This window comes from Aythya ferina (genome assembly GCF_964211825.1).
Source record: "Aythya ferina genome assembly, chromosome: 1".
Taxonomy (NCBI): domain Eukaryota; kingdom Metazoa; phylum Chordata; class Aves; order Anseriformes; family Anatidae; genus Aythya; species Aythya ferina.
The window spans coordinates 169,015,835-169,040,268 of NC_140296.1; the positions used below are offsets into that span (position 1 = coordinate 169,015,835).

A 24,434-nucleotide genomic window follows, 5' to 3' on the forward strand; every position below is an offset into this window, starting at 1 on the left:
AAGCTGAGCGACAGAGAGCATGACGGAACAAAATTCCTCAAAGCAAGAGCACAAAAATATTGAATAAAATGGAAAAGGCAACTCTGTGGATGGCTCTGAAGAAAGCAGACATGCTGGCTGTCGATACACTTCAGAGAATATGCCACAAAAACTGGAAATACACAAAGCCAAGGGGGAAATCAGTGTATAATCCTCTGCAAGGAAATCCCCAGCTTCCACCAAGTATGGGGATTAGAAAGACGTTTCTGAATCAACAAAGTGCAGGCTGTGACAGAAGAGTGAATTTTAGGATTTTTTTCTCAGCATCACACACCCGCTTGGCAGAGATGGGTACAGCCTGACTTCGTGTGCCAATTTAGATGTTTAACTTGTGATGTTAATCTCTCTGCAGAATGATTTAATATTGTCCCTGCAGCCATGACTGACTTCCAGAGGCCCTTGAAAACCGTGTTCCTACCACACTTAAAGACACAACTTACAGTTGGGTGAGCTGCATGAACTCAATGCACTTCTTGCCTTTTGCTTAGAGAACCAGTTCACGCACAAAAGCTTCTGGAGGAAAGACAGAGAGGATTTTGTTAATCTGGATTTGTAAACCCCAAGCTACTGGCTTGACAGTCTGGATGAATCTGTGTCACCACACTGCTCCTTCTCTTTTAGGAAGACACAGGACACACACATGCAGAAAGCCATGGCCATTCCCCTTACCTGTAAGAGGTTACCAATAGGGAACAGAGGAGGTGAACTTGGCACTGCTTACACACAACACAAAACTGCCCCTATTAAATGTTAGGGGCTTTAAATTTGGGGGCTTTTTTAAAAAATAAAAATAAAAATCCCCAAACCACACACATATAATGCATGTAATGTTTCAGAATCACAGAGGATGCAGGGAGGCCACGCTGAGAAGACGTGAGACGTCGGCACACTCGCACACGCCAGGCTGTGTGCCCTGTTTTCCCTGGCAATACATTTTCTGCCCGTCTTTTCTGCAGGCCGAGATGGCACCTCTAAGTAACAGGCATCCTGGTAGGGATGGGCACCAGACGATGCTCCAGAAATCACCTGCAGTGCCCCAAGGATGAGGTCAGGCAAATCTGGTTGTATGGGCAGGGGCAGGGAAAGCCCTGCAGGCAGTGAGCCCACAGATCCAGAGCTCCAGTGGGGCAGGGCTGGGGGCCCCGTCGTGCTGGTGTCCTTCCCTTGTCACCCACAGCCCGGTGGCATGGGTGACACCAAGGCTCGTGGCCCTCAGGAAGTGCTCGGGCACCCTGCTGTTTGGGAGAGTCGCTGGTGAAACACATTGAGGTAAAACCACGCCAACAAAATGTCTGCTCCTTAGGGCCAGAGAGCATTTGGGGGCAACCGAGAGGGGGTGAGAGAAGCTGTAGGGACTGAACACCACTGAAGCACTGAAATTAGATCCAGTATTTAATCACCTTATCCAGTAATTCAGGTGTGTTTTTTTTTCTTTGTTTGTTTGTTTGTTTTTCTGTTTGTTTTGTTTTGTTTTTGGGGGGGCGAATATTTCTGAGGGGTTTTTACGTTTCCTCACAATATGTGTGGGATGGTGAGGGATGTGAGGTGATGATGAGGGATTCTGTCTAGACAGAAGAAAAGTTTGAGTTTTAAAGTGATACTCTTCTACTCCATGAAAAATAACAAAATCAGCACAGTGATATTTTTGTCCCAAAACTTTTCTTAAAAAGAAAACAAAACACAAAACGAAGGTTAAAAAAAAATGACAACCAACCTTTATTACTTTGGAAATACAGTCTATCATAAAGGAAATATTTTAAATAGTTGATATTAAACAGTAGCAAAGATCACTTTGCAGAGATGAAATGAGCCACGTCGGGGGTTTTTAGAAACTGTCTCTCAGTACCGCTAGGAGCCGGGCAGCTGCTGGTGAGGACTAACAGAGCACAGCATATTGGTGCAGAGTAGGGTTTTTTTTGGTAGCATATACTTATTTACTGCCATAGCAGAAGAAGCAATTAGCTGGCGTTTTGTAGGGCGGTCTCCCAGGATTTATCCTCAGGCAAGAGCAGCTCCACCACCAGACGGGACGCTGGGGACGCGCGGTATGTTGGGCCTCCCTGTGTGAGACTTGCGGCCCAGCTTCTCCATTCCCCTCAGAGCCCTTCGGATTACGAGTGCTTCTTCTTCTTGATGGCCTCCGCCCTCGCGGCCAGGCTCCTGGCGCAGGCGGTCAGCAGCACGATGAGGACGCCCACCAGGAAGGTGACCAGCGGCCAGAGGAAGCAGTGCAGGAGGACGGTCTCGTCGTGGGTGCGCTTCAGCATGACATCGTCCGGCCTGCAACGGGAAGAGATGAAAACCCGCCTGATGTCACCACCAGGGGAAAGCACCTGCCACGAAAATAATTAAGGCGCCTTGTTTGCAGCAGCGCTGGGTGTGATTAAAAGCGGCCTGCTGGGCTCCGCTCACCGCCTCGGTTGGCCTGCCTCATCAGCACCCATGGCAGGCCGCGAGGATGTTGCCCTTGCAGTGCTTACAGACCAAAAAGTTCATTCAGACAGAAATAAATAAAAAAGCGCTGGTACTTTAGGTCTTTCTGGGGTCATGGTAATTGCAAAGAGATATAATATCACACTGCGGATTGAAAAAACACTCCATAAGACAGCAATTACACAAACCTACCTGAAACGGCCCCAGACACCACCCGATGAACTCAAAGTGCAATTAAAGCTTCCCTCCCAGCTGTGAGCCCTGGCGTGTCTGTGGGGCCACACGGAGGCTCCTGAGGGAGCCCTGGCTGTGCTCTGGGTCTGGGTGGAGAACCAGCCTGGGTGGAGAATCACTTTGGGACCCCCCTAAGGACCTGCCCCCACGCCTCTGCCAGGGGTGGCTAACACACAAACACATAAGTAAGTGATGTGCACATTCCCAAAGGGAAACAGAGGGAAGGGTGGAGGAGGAGAACAGCAAGGAGGAGGCATCTCAAGAGGTTTGACAATTCAGCCGGCCCAAATGTCGGAAAGACCAGCTGTCCACCTGCCTTCCCCCAGCTTGGGAAGCTGGTCTGGACGCCTGCAGGTGGGTTTTCCTCAGCTCTGGCTCTGTCTGCTTTCCCTGCAGTTTAACTGTGCTATTAGCCCCTTTTTGCCTCACCGAGAAATTAATTAAGGGAGGTGCCCGCAAATAGGCAGATGCTGGCACAGCACATCTCTGTTTGTGTAGGAACCAGCAGAGTAAGTCTCTGATCATGAGCAGCTCGTCTACATAAAAGTTGAGACTCAGCTACATACAAATTGATCAAAAGAAACCCAGGTGTATTCAACAGGGGAGCATGTGAAGTCTGCTCAGCCAAAATCCTCCAGACACATAATCAGGCACATGCGGAGACCGCAATTTGAATGAAATAATATTAGTGTGATGTGCACAAACTCACCAGTCTATACCAAACTAATGACAGCACCCAAAGAGGAAATCCTTTCCCAGGAGGCATAATACTGCTTCCCTCCTGTTTACTGTATCATCACCTGTGAATTACAGAGTGCTAATTGGCCAGGAGACCATAAATAGACAGCATTCAATCCTCTTGGCTCCAAACTTGTAAGAGACATTGAATTTTAAGTATTTTTTTTTAAAGTGGGTACTAATCAAAGAGTTTAAAAACAAAGGGCATGCAAACAAAATAGAAAATTGGATTTGATTAAAGAAAAGAAAGTGTGGTTAGGGAGACCTAGATATCCTTTTAATTGAATCTTCAGAGATTTTGGAAAGCATTTGATGTGACAGCAGTAATGGATTCCAACCTCTCCTTGCAGGTGGGATTGTGACTCTCGTGGCTTAGTCAGTTAAAAGGGTTTCCCTTTTGGAGAAGAGGTGTGTTAGTGAGGTCTCGGGATGAAGGCTGCCTTCAGATGTATGTTATGATTAGTGTTATTGCAGCAAGAGTCCCTGTTTAATTCATAGATTGTGGAAGGTAGGCAGCAGCTCCCTGTTAGCTGCTCACAGCACCTCTTCAGACATCGCATTGTCAAAGCAGCTGTCCTCAGGCACTGGAAGCACAAACAGAGAGCGTCTGCAAAAATCCCTGGGACAACTCATTCTGCAGCAGACACTGAAGATAAGGAACGAAGTCTGCCTGTAGCAAATACCCTGAGCTTGTTGGCAGAGCTCTGCACCAACCCTCCTCGTGGCCCAGCAAGAGCTAGGCCCATCCTTCTCTCCCGGTACAAAAACCTTCAGCTTTTGCTCCACAGCTTACACAGTGGGACGTGATTAATACAAGAGAGCTGCCTGCAAGTTTTTTGAATCAGAATAGTGCACCCAGAGGTAGCTGTCAGGAGAATATGCCTCTTGGTGTTTACCACCTGCCCATGACTCGGAGGCCCACAGCAGAACGAAAATGTTGCAGCCATCCAGAAATGGTGCATGTGGACCAAAGGAGCAGAAAAATGTAGCTGCAATCTCTGGATTCCACCTCTAAAGCAATAGCTCTTGGCAGTAGAAACAAGGAGAGCAGAGCAGAGGCTACCAAGTGGGAAGGGAAAACAAGAGGATGGTGGAAGGGTGAAGGGAAACAGAAAAGGGAAGGTGCCTCCATTCCTGGGGGAAGCCCTGACTGCACAAGGATGTGGCTTTGCTGGAAGTCCCCCCAGCATCACTCCCCCGGTCTGGAGGCAGTGATGATGAAGCCCCAGGAGGTGTGTTGTGCCTGGAAACATGTTTATTTTCCCAGTGAAAATCAGGGGATTTTAATTACTGAGTGAGGGGGAGCTCGTCCTTCCCCAGTGCACGCCACCAAGCCCTGGAGGTGCTGCAGACAGTGATGGATGCTACCCAACACCACCCAAACAACTGAACAACCCAAAACCACCACAACTAAAGTCTCTACATTAACTGAAAACATACCTCCCCTTTTCCTGCAGAGACAAGGACAGTATAAATCTGTTTTCATTGTTAAAAGGTGAAAGCAGCACTTATTTTTAGCGAGACTTCTTGCTCGGGGTTGCAGCCTCGCTGGCCCTGACCAGGTGCTGTACGATGAGATGTCCTTTCCCTCTCTGGCCTGAGAACAGCTCCGCAGGCCACACAGTGAAAGAAAGAATAGAAAAGAGCAATGCCGTCATCTGACTGCAGGGAATTAATTTAGAAAATTGTGTGGTGTACCAAGGCAAACTGAGATTTCTGTTCCACCCTGTATGGATGAGCAGCCCGATGGCCACAGCGCCCTCGGCTTCTGCAGATAATTATTCCCTCATAAATAGCCTGAAGGGTAGACCCGACACCATGCAGGTGGTCACTGCTCGCTAAATAGTGTTTGCTCTTCAGATCTGGCATGAATTTGTGTACAGCACCCTGCAGCAGACACTGAAAGGGATCAAGCTGTTCTGCAGCAAAGCAACCACAGTGCATTCTTGCTGTCACGCATGAGCCCAGAGCTGAAGAACAATGATGCCACATACATGAGCCACTAATAAATGAACTGACATATGTTGCTCTGTCTATCTCTGCATGGCATGAGATTGAGGGGTCTGAGCTGACAAAGATCCTTGTTTATTGCTTTTTAATTGATATCAATGTCACCTGTAACTTGAAGAAATTAATCACAGAACCACAGAATCATCTGGGTTGGAAGAGATCTTCAAGAACATCAACCTGACCTACTGAGCTCCATCAATACACCACACCACCTAGTGCCACATCCATGTGTCTCTTAAATACCTCCAGGGATGGGGACTCCACCACTTCCCTGTTCCAATGCTTGACCACCCTTTCCATGAAGAAATTCTTCCCAATGTCCAGTCTGAACTTCCCGTGATGCCAAGTGACAGGATCTGCTCCATCCTGCCCATTCCCTCAGACCTCCCACTCCAGGACATGCAGATGTGACCCTTGTTTGCACGTGGTCGGGACTGCAGACCCCTTGGGGCACTCAATGGGAGATTTGAGGTGCCAGAGCTCAGTGCTTTCTCAAACCTTTGCAGCAACCTGAGAGCTTTACCTGAATTTTCTGTTTCTTTTGTGCTCTGCAACACTGGGAGCTGGTTCTTGCTGGGCAGCTCTCCCCACACGCCGGAGCATCATCGTGCCAACAGATTGGCACCTTCATCAGAGAGCCAGAAAACCTAAGCCGTGCTTTGGTTGCCTTAGCTAAATGTCAGGCAGCAAGTTGTGCTGGGCCTTGCTATTTATATCAACAGAGAATGATTGAAACTGCCAAGCTTGCTTCTCACCCCTTTTGTCTAAATTTGAACCGTACTAATTGCATCACTTTCTTCCTCTCAAACAAGCCTGTTGAAATGTGCCCCACCAAGCTGAAGAGACGAGTCGCCCAACAGCGAGCTCCACACGCGGCAACAATCCTGACAGTGTTACTGAATTAAGTCTGATGAAGAGGAGACAATGTTAATTCATCACCTTCATACTTACCTAGAATTTTATTCTACTGTCTCAAGAGAACATTAATATTGTGCATACTACTCCATCTAAGGGACCTGCCACTATAATTGTATATGTTTTGGACAGACTGAGAAGGAGCAGTGAGCTCCACCACACAGTTACTAAAATGCTGACAGAAAACGTGCACATTTCTATTCTGAAGTGAACAGAATTTTCCCTCAGTTTGTTTTTGGCTTTGTTTTTGTTTCCTCTTTTCCTGCTTGGCAAGCTCCTTAGTTATCATAGCTCCAGCAGTACACCTAAGCAAACACCTTTCTAGTTAGCAAAACTTATCTTTCGAAGCTCGCTCCTGTCTCCAGAAGAAAATGGATGGTGTGCACATTTCAGCTTAGGCTATCTTCAAGTATCTCTGGCAGTTAGCCTCCCTTCTAGCATATATAAATTGTTGTACAATCAGCAAAAGGCAGCGCTTCAAGGCAGCCATAACATTTGGCAATAACATTGAACAATATAGGATGCGGCAAATATAAGGAAAAAAAAAAACTTGCCTGAGTGCTGCACAATTGGCATTTTACAAATGCTCACCACGACAGCGGCTGCCTGCCCAGTGGGGCCAAAGCCATCGCTTAGCTCCTGCTCAGCAGATCCGAGCACTGGCAGCTTGTTGACCAAAGGTGTCCCAGCAAGGGCGCTGCCAGGCATGATGCCACTGCCCCGGGTGCCCTAAGATTCAGTCTCTTTATGCTCTAGACAATGCTTCACCCCTCCCGTAAGAAGCATTTTTTTTTTTTGCTACAAAGCACTGGTAGTTCCCCTCTGCCAAGAGCTAGCCAGGGACACCAGTCTAAACCCCTCAAAACCCGGGCTGGTCTGAGGATCCTAAGTATCATCTTTCCACCTCCCTGTCTACATGGACCTGTGATCCCCTCCACAGCTGTCCTCCCACACTCCTCCCAGTGTGCCCGCACACCGTGGTAGCACTCAGTTCCAGCCACCACATCACCTTTTATTTCCCAGCACATCACTACCAGAAGAAGACAGGCAAGAGCACTCCTTCCTAATCCCATGTACTGAAGGGAGGAGACCAGCTATGACCCTGGTGCACGTGTAAGTCCCATCAGCACTGGGAGTAAAAGGAAGAATTGCAACAGAAGAGGTGATGCTTCCAGTTACAACTTTCTACTCTGCAAGCAGTATGAAAACTGACAGTTCTGTGAACATTTATTGAATGTATCCGATTAATTAATCCTCTCTGAACACAATTCCCAAGTTGGTTTGTACTATTTATTGTCTCCCTTTTTCTTCCAGCCCCTTCCTTTGAGGGAATGAACATTTACATGTATATCCAAGCCATAAAGTTGCCACCAGAGTGTTAAAAACCAACGTGTACTTTGCCATAAAATGCCATGTTTAAATGAAACTTTCCTTAGAGTTTTGCATTTTTACTTTAAGTGGTAAAAGCCCTTTTTCACTTTCCTTGTTGCTTTTCATCAACAGAGTTTGCAAAGCTCTGCGCCAAGCACTACGCACTAAACCACATCACTACACGTGTGTATGGGCATACATTTGTATATAGACACATTTTTTTCAGACAGAACCCATACACAGCTGTTAAACAGATGTGTAAGCACATCCGTCCATGCAGATGTGGATTACTTACCTCAAGTGCTGGTTAAAATAGCATGTGAAGGGTTGCGAGCCCACTTTCTCCTTCCAGTACTTCTGCTTGTACGTGACATTCTCTGAGTTCTCCTGATCGTCTCTGGCGCAGGGAGGGATGTACGAACACTGCCAACACATGTGGGAGAGCAGAGTTACTTCTGCGCTCAGTAACGATGCACCACTTTCTCTGCATTTTCCCCATAATTATTGAAATGGGCAAAGAATAATTAGTGCAAGCTCTAAAGAAACAAATCCGAAATTTTACTTGAATCACTGGTTACATCCTGCAGGTAGCGGAAAAGAATATGCCAGCGTTCACAAACCAAATAAAGGCTTTATCACATTTTGTTCTGTTATCAAAGCAACCTGCCACATAACATCTGCTGTGTTTGTTGGTTTTCCTTATTTTTGCACAATGAATGTAAGAGCAATCGTTTAATTTTGAAGTACTCCTACCAGCTGCCCGGACTGGGTTTGAAGCACTTCCCATTTGCAGTGGGACACACAATCACCAGTTCTGACTAACACCATGCTAATAAATATTCCAGCAAATCCCAGATGACAGGATATCTGATATCTAGTCGATATCTCTTGGCACAAGACACTCATTCAGCCACTGTTATGACACGGGTAACAAGCACAGACTGTTCAAAGCCCCAGTTCAGCAAAGGTTCAGCGTCTGCTTCTTCCATGGAGAAGCCAACAAAAGCTGAGCACACAGCGCGCTGGGTGCAGATCCCAGCCTCAGACATGTGCTGCAAAGCCCAAGGAGACCAAGGGCAGTCTCTCCCCTGCGAACAAGCTGAGTAACAGCTTAACCTACCCCCACATAACATGAAGCACGGGCAGCAAGACTACCACTTCTCTGCTGGCAAAACTTTAGCTGGATCCTTCAGAGACCTTCCACGTCCCCCAAATGTCGTGTGGATCCTCCACAAAGTTCATGACCTGGTGAACCACTGTATTCCCGTTCTGAACTTCAGGCTTAGGAACAGCTACAGGAACAACTATCTTCACGGGAAAAACACAAAGGAAACACACGGGGACTTGCCATAAATCATTGGGACCTCATTGCTTGAACCTGTCGAGGACTGGCCATCTCAAAGAAAGGAGCAGTCCCCACCTTACGCTACTTTGATGTTTTTTCTTAAAAAGTTACAAAGAAGTTGGAGAACAGCACCTAAGTTTATTCTGAATGTCTCAGCCTAACAGTGTGGAGACCTTTTCAGAGGATCTATTGGTACACGGTGCACCTCCTACACCATATCGCAACAACAATAACATTATTATGCAATTCAAATGCAGTCCCAAGTACACAGCTCAGAATCAGTACCAGGCTGATAATATTCTCTCTTCAGTCAAAGCCACTGTTTAGATAGATGACTCAGGGTTCAATTCAGCGTCAGAGAGCAGCTAATACACCTTCACACCAAGGTTTTTGTGAGCTTTGTATCTGGCATGTGTTTGCTGCTAGGTGCTCACCCTCCGGTGTCCCTGCAGATGCCTGAAGCGACTCTGGGTTACTCTGAGTGCTTCACTGGAGCCTCCCATGGAGGAGGGACAGAGGTATGAGCTCTGGTTTAGCTTCCAGTTTGCATTTCTTGCTTTTCAAAGACTAATTCTTGCCTAATTCAGTAACATTTTTAAGAAAAAGAAGGCAGACTCGGTAAGCTCTGAGGGGAGCTGTCTCAAGCCTGGAAGACGTCGACTACATGAAGAGGCCAAGAAAATCTCAAGTGCAAACAGACATCAGGGCCCAAAGTAGAAGCAAGTCAATGCCTCAGTGACTCCACCACTTCCCTGGGCAGCCTGTTCCAATGCTGCACAACCCTTTCCGTAAAGAAAGCAAACACAGGCATGAAGCAAACATGATGTCCTCCCACTTGAGCCCCTCTATAGCAGGGTGATAATTAGCTCCTAATTTATCTGCTTGTATAAAGACGCTCTAGATAAGTATTGTTGAGAAAGTGCAACACACCACTAGAACTAACACCACACAACTCCTCATCTCCAGGCAACGTATGAGCTCCTCCTGACTTGTGCAGGTATCTCCACAGGTTTCTGGGTTATCTTCATGGCCTGGGAGCAAGGAAGCGCTGCTGTGACCACCCTGCTGGTGAGGAGCAGCGCTGGGAGATGAGCAGGGGCTCATTCATAAGCACAAAAAAGTAAGTCCCCACAGCTCACGGTGCTGGCTTCACGCCTGGCTTTCACCTACCTCTGCCACCAGACAAACCCAGCAAGCAAACCCTGCTTGAGACCTGAAGAAGGAGCAGCACAGTGTACTGGATTGCAGACAAGTCTCTGCAGCCCTCGAGAAGAGCCACACAAAACGGCAGAGTTCAGGAAGACCCCTCTGGGCAAGACAGAGGCCATCTGGAGCCAGGAATCTCGCCGTGACCCTGACACCCTCAGCCTGAAAAGGCTGATCCTACAGACCTAGGTGTTGCAGTCTAAGCCGAAAAGTCTGAAGTCTGAGGAGCGAGAGAGCAGATCTTGGTGGCGGTGACGTGCTCCACCACAGCTTCACCCAGCTGACCCTCAGCCCGGTCCCCGCACGCCCTGTGTGTGCTGCCATCTCGCTCCACGGCCTTCGCAATTAATCCCCCCTAAGCCTTATCTCGGAAATGATTATTGCTATCAGCGCAGCTGAAGAAAGGTTACCGTGGCCCTGCTGAAATTTCTTCCTCTGAGACAAAAAAAAAAAAAAAAGAAATCCACAAATCGCTCAGACTGAACACAAATGTAATCGTGTGCAGTGCTTTTTATATACATTGCTGGATTAACTCTGACCCAGCTACATAATCTTTTAAGAGCTAAATGAATCCTGGGCTGTACAGCGATGTGATCGTCTTAGGACACAAGGGGAAAAAAAAAAAGTCTTTTCCTGCAGCCTGCCCTCACTGGAATAGACAGATTGATAACCACCATGTGTATGTTTATACACCAGCCCACTCTATTACGGAAAGTGGAATAATTTTAGTCTGATACACTGGGGATGTTTTTTTTGGTGGAGTGAAGCTAGCAGCTGATGCAGCACAGTTGGGTGTTGCGAGGGGCCTGAAATATGCACAAAGAGCCACCCCAGGAGGAGAAGCAGCTGAACAGAATGGAAAATCCTAAGACCCTCCAAAACAAAATTGTTCAAATATGTATTTTCTTCCTTCTGTCTGGGAGCTGATCAGCCCGCTGTATGTCTAATCACACTAACACGAGCCAGCGTGCTACAGGAAGGTGAGGGGAGCAGGCAGGGTTAAAAGGCTCCTCAAGCACTCGTTCATAAGCATGTATCAGACCCAGATCATTAAATCCATCAGATTCCTGGCTTGTTGCTATGACTGATCTATTTTAGCATAAAATCCCGAAAGCTCTTGAAGACGGCGAGACCTTGGGACAAAAATAAAAAGGAGACTCTCAGTGCCCGGCTAGACAGATGCTAAATCCAGGGAACGAAAGGAAACTAAAGCACCGGCTACACATACTTCACTTGGTTTAACAGGATATAAGTTCCTAATGAGACCTAAACAACCCTTGAACTGCTTGAAACCCCCTGCCGCACCCATGAGGGTTGCAGGAGATGCTCAGCCCGGGCACCCCACACCCATCCCTGCTGGATGCTGGGTTTTTTGTCCCTGCCCGTTGCTGACAGCCCCAGCCCCAGGGAAAGGCAAAGTTTGCAAAGCTCCCTCCCGGGCCAGCGCTTTGCTGCCGTCCAGCACTGCAGCCTCATCGCTCATCGCGTCTGAGCCGTGCCAACAGCTTAATCCAAATCCTGTCAGATTTACCGTCCTGCTTCCCGCTCTGCTGACTTCTGAACGTGGGGAAAAAAGCAACGCGCAGCCCCTGAGCTGACTTAATCCTTCTTCCAAGGGCCACGCAGGTGTGAGCGGGGCTGTGGAGGCTGTGAGGCTGGGTGTCCCAGCCTTGACACGTGAGCCCGCTCCCACCGTGGCCCCTACATGGGGGCCAGCCCGCTGCTCCGCGGCCACATCTCTTGTTGGAGAGCCAAAATCTGCTTCTCCGGTATCGCACCTGGGCTTGGGTGCTCCTGGGGACAGGGATTTTCTGTTTTTCTGGGAACTACTTAGCGAAATCTCCTCCGCCCGGGTGGAAGGCTGCCAAGAGAGACTTTACTCGGTGTTAAAAGGAGAGAGCAGGGTGAAGTTACTGCCTCTAAAGACAGAAAGAAGCAGCACGCATCGCCTTCACGCTGTCGGGGCGTGCTGGAAGCTGCAACTTCTTCCCGGCCCGTGTCCCTCTGCGCGATGCAGAAGTTTAAGAATGAAATGAGCAGGGAGGGAAGTCTGGCTTCAGCGCAGACCCCCTGGGTTTCGGGGCCATGGGTCAAGACGTGTGTGAGAGTGTGTGTGTATATATAATGTGCACACGTAGATGCTTATAGAGATAGATACGAACATATACGTGCACATACACACTTATAGAGATAGATGTGTATATATAGGCACATATACACGCTTATAGAGATAGATATGAACATATACGTGCACATACACCTTATAGAGATAGATGTTAACATATATATGTTCAAATACACACTTGCAGAGATAGATACGAATATATATGCGCACATAGATGCTTATATAGACAGATATGAACATGTATACCTGCACATACACACTTATAGGGATAGATATGAATACATGTACGTGCACATACAGGTTTATATAGATAGATATGAGCACATACACGTGTCCATACGCACTTCTATAGGTAGGTATGAACACATATCCGTGCACATACACACTGACAGGGATAGATACGAACACACAGACACGCACACACCCACTTTTTGCTGACTAACAGCTCCGGGACAGCCCCGAGAGCCCCCCCACGACCTCCCCTCCATCACCGGGCCCCTCGCCGCCGCCCCCAGCCCCGCGGCTCGGAGGGGGGTCCCGGCGGCTCGGGGCTCACCTTGGGGTTGGAGCGGAGCTGCCGCTCGTCCTCGTGGAGCAGCGCGGGGCTGGCGGAGCGGGAGGTGCGCACCAGCACCTGCAGGCAGGGGTAGCGGGCCGTGCCTCGGCAGGCGGCCCCGCAGGAGAAGGTGCAGGCGAAGCGCTCGCCCAGCTGCCGCACCGCCAGCACCGTGCAGTTGGCGGCGCCGCCGCCGCCCCGCTCCTGCAGCGCCGGGCGCAGCCAGCAGCAGCCCAGCCCCAGCAGCGACAGCAGCCCGGCGGCGATCAGCAGGAAGCCCAGCCGCATGCTCTTGTCCTCCGCCTCCGTGTACTCCGTGTGCGCCGCCCGGCTGCGAGCCATCCCCCCCCCCGCCTGCCGCCGGCGGCCATCGGGGGAGGCTCTGCACGGCCCCGAGCTGCGCCGGCACGGAGCGGGCACGGCCCCCGGCACGGCACGGCCCCCGGCACGCCTCCGCCCCGAGAGGGGAGTGGAGGGGTGGGGAGAAGGAGAGGGGGGTGAGGGAAGGGAGAGGAGCGAGTGGAAATGGTGAGGATGGAAAATGAGGGAGGAGAGAGGGGAAGAAAAGGAAAGAGGAAAGGAAGAGGGAAGAAAAAGGAGAAAAGAAAGGAGGAAAGAAGGAAGGGGGAAAGGGAAAAGAAAGGAGAAAAAGAATGAAAGGTAAATGAGGGAAGGAAGGAAAAAGAACAGAAAGAAAAGGAATAGGAAAGAGACAAATAGAGAACAAAAAGAAGAAAGGAGAAAAGAAAGGGGGGAAAGGAGAATAAAAGAAAGGAGAAAAGAAAGAAGATAAAGGAGAGAAAGATAAAAGAGACGAGAAAAAGGAGAAAGAGTACAGAAAGGAACGAGAAAAGAAATAGATAGGAGACAAAATAGAGAACAAAAGGAAGAAAGGAGAAAAGAAGGGAGAAAAGAAAGGAGGAAGGAAAGAGAAAAGAAAAGAAAGAAGACAAAAGAAAAAAGGAGGAAAGAAAGAGAAAAGAATGGAGAAAAAAAAAAAAAGAAAAAATAAGAGATGAAAGAGAAGAAAAGGGAGAAGAGAAAGAAAAAAGAGGAGAGGAGAGGAGAGGAGAGGAGAGGAGAGGAGAGGAGAGGAGAGGAGAGGAGAGGAGAGGAGAGGAGAGGAGAGGAGAGGAGAGGAGAGGAGAGGAGAGGAGAGGAGAGGAGAGGAGAGGAGAGGAGAGGAGAAGAGAAAAAAGTAATAGGAAGAAGAAAGAATTAACACAAAAATTAAAAAAATGGATAAAAAGTAGAAAGGAAAGAGGAAGTAGTAGAAAGAAGAAAGATAAAAAACAGATGAAATAAAAGTAAAAAAAGTAAAAAAAAAAAGTATAATCGCAATTTAAAAAATAAAAATACAATATTTAATTAGTAAACTAGAAAAAATATTATTAAAAATATATATATACCAACCCATCTGACCTAGTTTGAGTCCCTCCGGGGGTGGATGGGACAGCTTGCGATGGGATTATCTGCCCTGGGGAGATTTGCTGCAGGAGCGCTGCGGCAGGTTAGCGCCGAGCAGTGCACAAGGTGCGATGTCTAGAGGGGGGCTGGCGGGTGGGGGGCACGTTGCTGGCCCCCTGCCCGCCTGTCTCCTCTAAGGCAGTGTCCCCCCATAGCCTGCCCGAGACCCAAATCCAGCATCCGTACAACCTTGGGGTCATTCGTCAATACGTGAAGACAGGTAAAACCAACGTAGGCTGTCGAATGACTTTGGGCAGGAATTGCTTTTATCACGAAGGTATCGGCCTTCATAAGGCAGCCCTAAAAGTGCCCTCTTCACAGAAGGGCTGTAGAAAGGATCCAAGAAAATGCACTCACTTCACAAATAGGGTTTGGTTATTACCCAGCACCACCCACCATGGCAGCCCCTGCAGCACCTCAGTGCCACAAGCGCCTGCCACGTCTTTATTCCGCAGTCGTTATCGCAGGCAGTTCCACAGAACAAAGTGTGACAATTTCTGAGATGATAGCTGAGCCTGATGATACAGCAGGCAGGAAGGTACAGAAATAATAGAAAAATAAATAAGGCAAACAGCACTTTCCTCTGGCCGCACTTTTCAATCATTTTTCTGCTGTGGAGAGCAACGTCAAACTTTTAAAAATAAAGTTGATCCATAGGTTCTCCAGCTGGAATATTGAGCATCGGTTGGCAGGACGGCTATTAAGCATCCACACTGTGACAGGAATATAAATGGATGCAAATGTTGTCCTCGGCTGCACCAGCGTGCTGCTGCTCTGTCCTCAGGCTAGCCGCTCTACGGCAGCCATTCCTAATGCTAGAGGTTTCTCTGGAAAAGTTTGCTGACTCCAAGCATGGGATTTATTTTTTGAACCTGCAATGGGTTTTTCTAGCAGCAGGATGCTAGGTGCAGTCTCTAGTGGAGAAGCTTCCAGCGTGGAGTTCCTAAATGACAAAAAATATCCTTGTGATCAGGTAGGTTTGCTGCTCGCCACCTTCATGATCCTGAAGGCAAGCTCCAGCCCCGATTCCCAATCGTCCCACCTTTAATTCAGATGGGCCGTGACCTCTTGGATACCTTCCCCTTGGAGCAGCTGGTGCCCAGTCTCTGTGTGTTTGTCACTTGGTTCAGCTCTTGGCTGGGCCCTGCACACAAAGTGCCGTCAGCCAAAAATTAACACTCTGGGTGATGCTGTAACCTTGAGAGCTGGCCTTCTGCGTGCATCAAACCCTGCGTCTGAGACCTGAGGAGACAGCGGGGCTGTTTTACCTGTATTTTCACAGTCCTGCACTGATAACTAACTCAGGACAAGTCTTTTTGGGTCCGTTGGAGGAGCAGCGGACCATTAGCACCCGGTTTGGAGGAGCACAAGGCTGGGTACCCGCAGCTTGGGCTAGGAGCAGCCTGGTCTTAGAAATTCAGCAGGAAGGCTGACATCTGTGTGACGGTGCCCAACGTCAGGAAAAGGCCGGTTCTGCAGCAAACACTGAAGCACGCGGCACTTGGAAAAGGTGACTTTCAGGAGACTTCTGAGCTGAAGCCCAGCAACCTTGCTGAAGGACGTGAGCACCTCCACAGCCACCTTGAGGCAGGCCAGGCCGGTTGCTGCCTGCTCGCTGTCAGCCCGTCCTTGTCCTACGACCAGCGTGCCGGCTGACCTATCGCCGTTAGCAAAGGGCCCACACGCAACTACAGGCCAGCTTGTGTGGCACACGGCGGGGACGCCTCCATCTTGGGCACGTGTGGGACCTGAGGAGCTGTGTGAGCCTCCCTCGGCAGCAGAAGGCCCACCACCGACCTGCCCCAGTGGCAGCCCACGTTAACCAGCACCATCCATCCAGCACGAAGGAGAGATGGGGCAGGTTCTCCACACCCATCTTTGTCGGAGGTTCTCCTGATGTGTGAATACACGCCAACAAGGACAGTGGATGGGGAAGAGCTCTGTGAGGTGTGTCCGTGTGGAAGCCTGGTGGTGGTGGTGCCGGTGATGTCCGTCAGGGAGCTCTTGCAGTCCTCCTCCATCACAGTGCCAGTAGCAGGCTGCTTTTTTGAACAGCCACGATGTGTATAAACACAACAACAAAACGCCTTTTCGAAAGCACCACCGTGACACCCAGCAGGAAGTAAAGCGGACTTCAAAGGGAGGAAGATGACAGCTAGCTGGTAGAAACACATCCTGGGGCGGGGGAAAAAAACACCACCAAAACGAACCCTTTATCCGAAAAAAAGAGCTGTGGAGAAAAACTGAAGGGCTTCCAAAAATTTTCAGCAAGGTCTGCATCAGACAGAGCAGCTCCAGGATGCTTCCCTGTGCTCCTTATCAGGATCGTTTTGCAGGCGATGCAGGATGTTGCAGATAACTGTGAAAATCGGCCAGTTTATTGCTGTACAGAAGCGAGGTGCAGAGTCATCTGTTTATTTAAACCAGAGGTCGTCGAAAGAAGTCTTCTTGCAGAAAATTCTGACACAAACCTACACACAACACTGTCACGTTTATACTGGCAAGGCAGCATGAACTGCAAAAGATAAACCAGAGCCTAGGAAAATAAGATCCAAGAACAGTTAGCACTGCTAACCCTGAAGTGGCTTGAGTCTGTAATGTTCAAAACCACTGCTCAGTAGGTTTTAACACTGGTTTCAAAACATAAACTTCAACCCCAATAGCCTGGTTTGGAGAGGTAAGCGACCAAAGTCATTCAAACCACAGCTAGAAAACAATGCATCTACCTGCATTTCCTCTGGCCTTTCAAATGCACCAAAAGCACTCAGATCTGCAGAAATGAGAGCGTGCATGTTTACTGAGGGGGTGGAGGCATGTAAACAGCATGTTAACCCTGGTACTCTGTGAAAACGAAAGCATCAGCCAGCCAGCCACCCAGATGAGCTGCTCAACCCAACCGGCATGCTTCACCAACAGTCAAATTCCACTAGTGTAATTTTTAGGCAGCAGCAAGTTTTGAGAAACATGAAAGGGTATCATATCTGAAATGTAAGCACATTTAGACACCTTGGTTTAGTAGAAGCAATTGTTATAGTTAGCATCTTAAAACAAAAGCACTGCCCAGCTACCTCACATTCAGCATCCCAGCTGTGCCTTTGGAAGCTCTTCTGAGTGTGGCAAAGAGGAGCAAGCAAATTCTCTTCTTTATTTCAATCAACGTCCAGCCATGGAAATACTTTCAATCAGAAATTACGGGAGTTATTTATTTAATTATTTTCCTTCTAGATGATATATACCCATATCTTTAGAACGATGTTATTTAGAAACCGAATACCCTTCTTCAAGAGCTGTTGCCACCTATGCACTGTGCAGGATCGAGCTGGCTGCCACACAGCCGATCCAAAGGTGGCTTCTGGTTTCTTTATAGGTAACAGAAAGAGCCTGCCAGCACACTGCAAGCATTCTCAGAAACCAATTTCATGTCTGACCACAATACATGTGTATTTTGTGCAGTTTCTCAAACTTTTTTTTTTTCGCCCCACGGAAACTAAAATGGAAAAAAAAAGTACAAAAAATACTGGCTTAGGTAGAGAGGATTTACAAACTTTAAGTAACAGAGCTCATAGTCACACGCAAAATAGATCAACAACGTGAGCATCTACAGGATTCCCACTAGGGTATTCATTTAGACTAATAAAGCACCTGAAGGTATTTAAGTGTGCATGGCACCAGGCACTAAGGCCTGAGTGTTTTCTTGGTTCTTTTTGAACACTAAGGTGGCTTGTCCTTACCTCCTTCCTCCGGGATGCCCTGGCAATTAGGTGGACTCACAAGCAGGGTGGGTTGAGTAACAGCTGTGAAAATACAAGCTATCGGTGCTCTCTGCAATACTGGTGATACTCAAGTGGGTAAAAACCATTTTAGCCCTGGAAATTAAGGGGAGCGGACTTCTAAAAGAAAAGCAGCTGTTTAATGATTCAAGAAATACTTATAAACAACGTGCACTAAGAAGAGATGAAGCGAGTGTGTCTGTTCCACGGGCCAGTAGTGCTTCTAGTTGTCTTTTAGTTGTTTCCAAGAATGCTGATTTTATTACTCAGAACTTACCTTGCACAGCATTTTAATTATGGGGGGAAACACAAGTAAATGTATTTTTAAAGTAGAATTCTATTCTCTGCCATTATTCACAGCAATAGTGAAAAAGACGTAACAAAAGCCTCAGACGGTAGCTGTCAGTATTAAAAATCTCCGGTTCAGTTCAGACACCCATTTGCCATGTGTAAATGAGTTTTTTCTTCCTTTCAGAAAAAAAAAGGGGGGGGGGGGAGGGAGGCAGCATAGGGTTTTTCATTTTGATTCATTGATGTGGTATCAGGCTACCAAGTGCCTCTAATTTGATACCTTCTTTTATATCTAAAACTGTTATACCTGCTTCAGGTAACATGAAATTAGATCTGATTTTACAGTTTCTGTGTATTTAATGACACAAAATACAGGTGATGGATGGCTTGCGTTTCCCCTGGGAAGAGCAGATCACCAGTTCCTTGCTAACAGTTGAATCCCACATCTCACATGTCTGAAGTACGGGACAGTTGAATGTGACTATATCACTGCAGTAACCTGCTGAAAAACTTCTGTCTCAATTTCAGCTTGGTTTTGAAGTATCAAAGATATTTAGCTAATGAGATATTTTTAATGTAATTAAAAGGGGGCCTTGGCCCCCTTATCACATCTGGCATTAAATTCCACGAGACTAGCTCTGTGGAGAAAACAAACCAAAAATCATAAGAAAAAAAAAGTGATTTGAAGCAGTATACATTATTTCCAGAAGCTTTCAAAAATGCTAAGGTCACAGAAAACCTCTGGCAGTAAAAAATAATAAATTTAAAAAAAAGCGTTTATCATGGAGTGATGAGCAAGACACTTTTAAAGAATATCCTTTTTAAAATTTAGAACTGTATGCTTGAGTAGGCAAATACATGCATACATATTCGTATCCACTCCGAGAGATGAAAAAGCTGCTATGTTTTCAGCTGTGTTAAACATCATCTGGATTGTAAACATCCCTTATTTCAAGTTGAAGAAGCAGTTCAGCTAAATAAAAAGATGATCATTGGCATTTTTATGTCTATCATCTTGAATTACACATAGAAGTGTAGAATTTAAAATTGCTACACATCTGAACGGTCAATTTCAGATGTTCACAGTTCAATAAATTCCATGAAGCTATTTTTTATTTCGCACTACACAGAAAAATAGGTTAAAACCTAGAAAGAAAAATAATTAAAAAAATTAATGACTTTTTTTTTTCTTGTATGGTAACTTCAGGTATTTTGAAACGGTTTGCACTACCAGAGGCAACTTAAGGAGAAATATCAATCACATCAGGAGAAAGAAAACTATCCAAATGGTTCAGGTCTTTCTTCTTCCACTCTAAAGAATTGTGCTTTTTCCACAAACAGTGCATATTCACGTTTGTTCAAGTCTGGAAGTCCAAGATCATCTAATGAAATGTGTATCTAAAGTGGGAAAGTAGCAGATCAGAAGTAAGGCATGATCAGCTCTAAACCAAGCTTCTTTCAAGCTTTCCTTCTGTGATGAGTTCTTGAAGCATCTTTTTAATAATATGAAATGTCACCAACCCCCCCATTGTACAAATGACAAATGATGTGTTTTGCTTGTTTGTTTTCTGAGGATTTCAAACCAAGATGACCAAACGTTACAGCCTACTGCAGAAAAAAAAACGTAAATTTCTCTCATAAAATTACTTGTCAGCAGCAAAAAGACTCTTCAACAAGTGCCTTAACCACTGTACAGCTTGATAGTTTTAATACTTCAATTTTTTTTCCATTTTTCATTGTTGAAGAAATAATTTCACAATCTCAAATCAAAGTCAACACTGCAGTGAGGAGAGCTTTTCTACTTTATTACAAAGAGAAGAAGCCTTTATGTGGTCAGAAAATACAAGATTGATCTTTTTTTTTTTTTCTCTTCCTATGAAACGCTGCTGTTCAAACAGCCAGAGTGAATTGTCTCAGTTCACTTAAGTCCCATCACATTCACTTGGGTATGGATGTCCTTGGCTGCTGAAAATCTGGCCCTTTAGTGCACAGGGCGACAAAGTAGTCCCCTGACCAGCAGTTCCAGAATGTCCCGTTTTCATATATTGCATCCATGCACACCTCCTAAAAATGAGGTACAGCAGGGCAAACATTTTCCAAAATAGATGTCATATATATAATATATACACATTCGTACATACATACCTTTATTCATGTGATGTCCAAAAATTTAAAAAAAATGTACACATTTATTACAAAATCGTAACAAAGACTGGACAGTGTTTTGCTCATTCTGGAAAGATGAAGCTCAGTAATACACAACTCTGGAAACTAACCAGAGATTGTGGCAATATCTTTCTTCTAAACAGTCAGATATTCTTGCATTAAGCTTGGCGAAAACTGCCTTTCAAAAACAGAAGGGGAAGTAAAATGAAGGAAGCAAACCTTGCTCATCTTTCCAAATGAAATACGAGAAGGATCTTCACATAAAAATGCACAAACATTTTTATTACCAATAGTGCTACAATGAACAATGCAAATTTTGTTGTCTAATTTTTTGTCTTTTTTCTTTTTTTTTGTCTTTTTTCTTTTTTTTTTTTCCTCCTTTTTACATTTTGGAAAACTAAGTGGTAAACTTTTGTCAGTGTACTCGCTTGTCTTTACAGACCCAAGCTTGTCTGCTGGCAAAAAAATAAAACAAAAACAAAAATTCAGACCCTGCTCAAACTAAAGAAAAACAATTACAAATTTAGTTGTTGGGCAGCACATAATTAGTAAGGCAGGACCTCAAATGGTGACCCTTCGCATGAGCCAATTGCCAGATCCTCAAGGAATTAAAACCAGGATGCCTGAGCCACATCAGTTCTGCAGTTATGTTGAGTATTGTGCTGAGACAGCCATACCCCAAGAAAAGGGAAGTCTTTAGAAGGCTTGCTGAGCAGGGTTGTAGTTGAAGGTTGATGGCAGATGAGGCCTTTCTTCTAATTTGTCATATTCCAGATGGAACTCCTACAATTAAAAAGAAAAAAGAAAAAAAAAAAGACAAAGCCAAATAAAACAACACATCATTTAACTGTAAAAAGCTGTTTGCTACAAGCCATGCTTGAACAGCACAAATACAGAAGAGATCAAGTCTTCATCTACCTTAAGGCAAAAAACTCATGATTTCTCTATCTGGGATTCTACATTTTAATTAGAAAAACTTTAACGTCCTGAGCAATCACACCTGCAATGTATGGGCTCTTTCTCTCCTTTTAAAAATGAAACAATACGTTACTCTCGGAGCCTTTGGTATGATCACAAACAACTACACATATAGACATGTATACTCAAAAAACACATACATACAATCATTGCATGAGCTGAATTATGAATAAAAGTGTACGTCTGAAATGTTGAAAGACAGGAAGAGTCTTACTTTGGATAATCTGAAGTTTTGAGATATTTTGTGGAACGCTACCAGGCCCAAGCGTAAGTTAAACTAGCTAGATACAACGTTGGGAAACATGACCTAAAGCGCTAGGGACAAACTACTGAAACCTACTTAAGCCAGAGTTGAACAAAATATTCCACCACGTTTCGTACTTAAAATTAAGCCTCAGATTTAGCCAACCCTCCTGCACTTGCTGAGTTCCTCACTATTCTATCACAATTTCATGAGACATTCACCTGGTGTTTTATAAACAACCATATCAAATAGAAACCTTTTCCTATGTGTTCAGATGCCACACAAGCTACTGACGCATAAATAAGTAGCTTTAGTGTCTCACTGGCACAATCACCTGACTTTTGTCCGAGGGTGTCCGCATTGTGTAATTATAAAATCTCTCAGTGATCTAGCAGGAGTTTTTAATCAGACTACAGCAGTTACTACAAATCAGGCTGTAACCAGCCCTGGTATCTAAATGCCCCCTGATGACTACACTGAAAAAAAACAAAAACATTTTTTCCCCTCTGCGACCTTAATTTGTGCCCACAACCCTAATCAGTATGCTTTGACATGTGGTGCTCGTTACTTCATACATGCAAAAATGTACAAGGACTTACTGAAATCTTACATTTTCAGATCCTTTCAGCAGCTTAACTGTGTCTCCTCCCCATTTTATCTTCATTCAAGAAGCAGAGTAAGTGGAAGTTGCACAATTTTCTTTAAGGCTACTTCCTGTTAATTCAACAGCAGCTATACCTTGGGCACACACAGTCATTTATTCTAACTGTCTGGTGAACCTCAGCAGATCATCACCTGTATCTACAGAGAAAACTTATCCCACTCTTTTTATGCACCAGTACTAAGAGTACCGAACAGATTACTACACTATTTAATCACTTGAGGGAGTGTTCTAAAGTATTGTAGTTTTTGCAGGTAGACAAACTAAGGAAAAAGTCAGTGCAAGATCAGAATTAACAACTAGGAAATCCAGCTCCCAGATCTCTCTTGCAAAAACAAGGTCTATCTAGCACAGAAGGTACATTGACCATGGTAATGAAATAAATCAGGGAAAAATGCTACGAAATCACTGTCTGTACTCCCCAGAGAATACTGTACCTAAACCTGGAAAATCCTAGCAAAGCCTATGTGAGGTTACAGCCATCTGCACTGAAGCGTTGCATGTCTACCTTGTTCTTGCTTCTCTGCTGTCTGCTCCAGACGGGTTTTTCTTTCCTTATTTTTTGCACTATGCCCTTTAAGTTACAGATACAGGTCAATTGCTTTTGACATTCCTGATTAAGACCATGTATCTGCTGGTGTGTGTTCTCCTCTTGTGCAAATCCATACCCATGTGCTGGTGCTGAAGAAATGCCTGCTCTCTCCTTTTGTCAGAGGCAAGATCAAGGCGTACAAATCTATGCAGGTATGAAGCTGGTTTATGTTGGGTGAGTCTTTAGTAAATCTGATATAATTTTATAATCGAAAAATACCTCGCAAACTTCTCTCCCATTCCTGGCTTCAAAGCTTTCATTGTGCACATAACCATGGAAGGGTCTGCGGATTACTAGCAATCTACTGTCAGCTGTTGGGGAATTGCTTCTTTATCAGAATTGTAAACAAAAGAAAGGGTTAATGATAAAAGCTTACATCGGTTACCCGAACCTTCACAGGCTCTGAAACACCCTTGAAATTACACATGGAAAAGACAGTACCAATTACCTAAAAAAGGGGATTTCCAAACTTACTGGGGTTGCATGCCACTGTTGGCAGTAGCTGCTCTGCGTGAGGTGTGTGTCTGAAGGAAATGCTCGGTAGCTTGAGCAGTGCTTTGTGTGCCACAAACAGAAAACCCTTCATTTAGAAGAAGGAATAGGATTTCCTACTAAAGTTGCTTTAGAAGTATGAGTTGATACTTCAAACTGCCATTGATTTTTAAAGTAAAAGGCTTAAAAGAGCCTTTTTGATTTGTATCCCTGCATCAGCAGTGCTGAAGCCCAATATCCAGCAGTGTTTAAGAATACCTAAAGTTATATCTGAGAATACCAAAAAAAAGAACTCATTCACCAAAATTTGTTGAAAACTAAAAGGTAATTATTTATTACATATAGAAAAATACTTATATTACATGTATTTTATGCTTTACTTTTGATTCCAGGGGCCACTATAGTTTAGGATGTGAACAGCAGCACTGATATTTTTGAATATAAACAGATACAAATAAGGTGTAGAAATGCCACTTATCCATGGACAAACATTTGCTAAATTGTTTTATTTTCCATATGGAAGTAATTATTAAAAATTAAATACTTTTTATTAACCAAGAATAATGACTAGTAAGTGCGTGTGGAAACTTTGAGCACATGTGCAACACTAAATAAGAAATTGTTCTGCGCAATGAAATCAATCACTTCTCGTGTCACTCTGAGAACTTATTTTGATGGCAAAGTTACATCAGCCTGCAAATATACAAACAATAATAGAATACTAAAGATAAAAGAGAATTGGTTAAGGTGACCCATAGCATTAATAGAGTAAATCAAAACAAAGTTGGCTGAATAGGAAGT

The 24,434-nt window shown here is 45.4% G+C and overlaps 2 protein-coding genes across 8 annotated transcripts in view; both read right to left on the reverse strand.

Moving 5' to 3' along the window:
- Positions 1 to 1,726: 1,726 nt before the first annotated feature.
- Positions 1,727 to 13,392, reverse strand: KCNMB4 (potassium calcium-activated channel subfamily M regulatory beta subunit 4). Its single transcript, XM_084492060.1, has 3 exons — positions 12,973 to 13,392; positions 8,036 to 8,163; positions 1,727 to 2,319 (listed from the first exon to the last, which is right to left on the reverse strand). The coding sequence occupies exons 1-3, from the start codon at positions 13,312 to 13,314 to the stop codon at positions 2,151 to 2,153; spliced, it is 639 nt and encodes a 212-aa protein (XP_084348186.1). The 5' UTR covers positions 13,315 to 13,392; the 3' UTR covers positions 1,727 to 2,150.
- A 6,892-nt stretch (positions 13,393 to 20,284) lies between these two features.
- The window catches only part of CNOT2 (CCR4-NOT transcription complex subunit 2), an 85,528-nt gene continuing 81,378 nt past the window's right edge, over positions 20,285 to 24,434 (reverse strand). For all 7 annotated transcript variants that reach the window (XM_084491993.1, XM_084491990.1, XM_084491987.1 and 4 more), the window contains one exon: positions 20,285 to 21,449. In XM_084491993.1, the coding sequence (XP_084348119.1) occupies positions 21,363 to 21,449 (87 nt within the window). In that variant the 3' untranslated portion in view covers positions 20,285 to 21,362. The remainder of the gene's footprint in view (positions 21,450 to 24,434) is intronic.

Bases quoted from the DNA above. Each gene is read 5' to 3' on its own strand.
- KCNMB4 (XM_084492060.1), bottom strand. From the start codon at position 13,314: ATGGCTCGCAGCCGGGCGGCGCACACGGAGTACACGGAGGCGGAGGAC. The intron at 8,164-12,972 runs GTGAGCCCCGAG...ATGTGTTGGCAG, and splicing joins AGCTCCGCTCCAACCCCAAG to TGTTCGTACATCCCTCCCTG. The intron at 2,320-8,035 runs GTAAGTAATCCA...TTCCCGTTGCAG, and splicing joins TATTTTAACCAGCACTTGAG to GCCGGACGATGTCATGCTGA.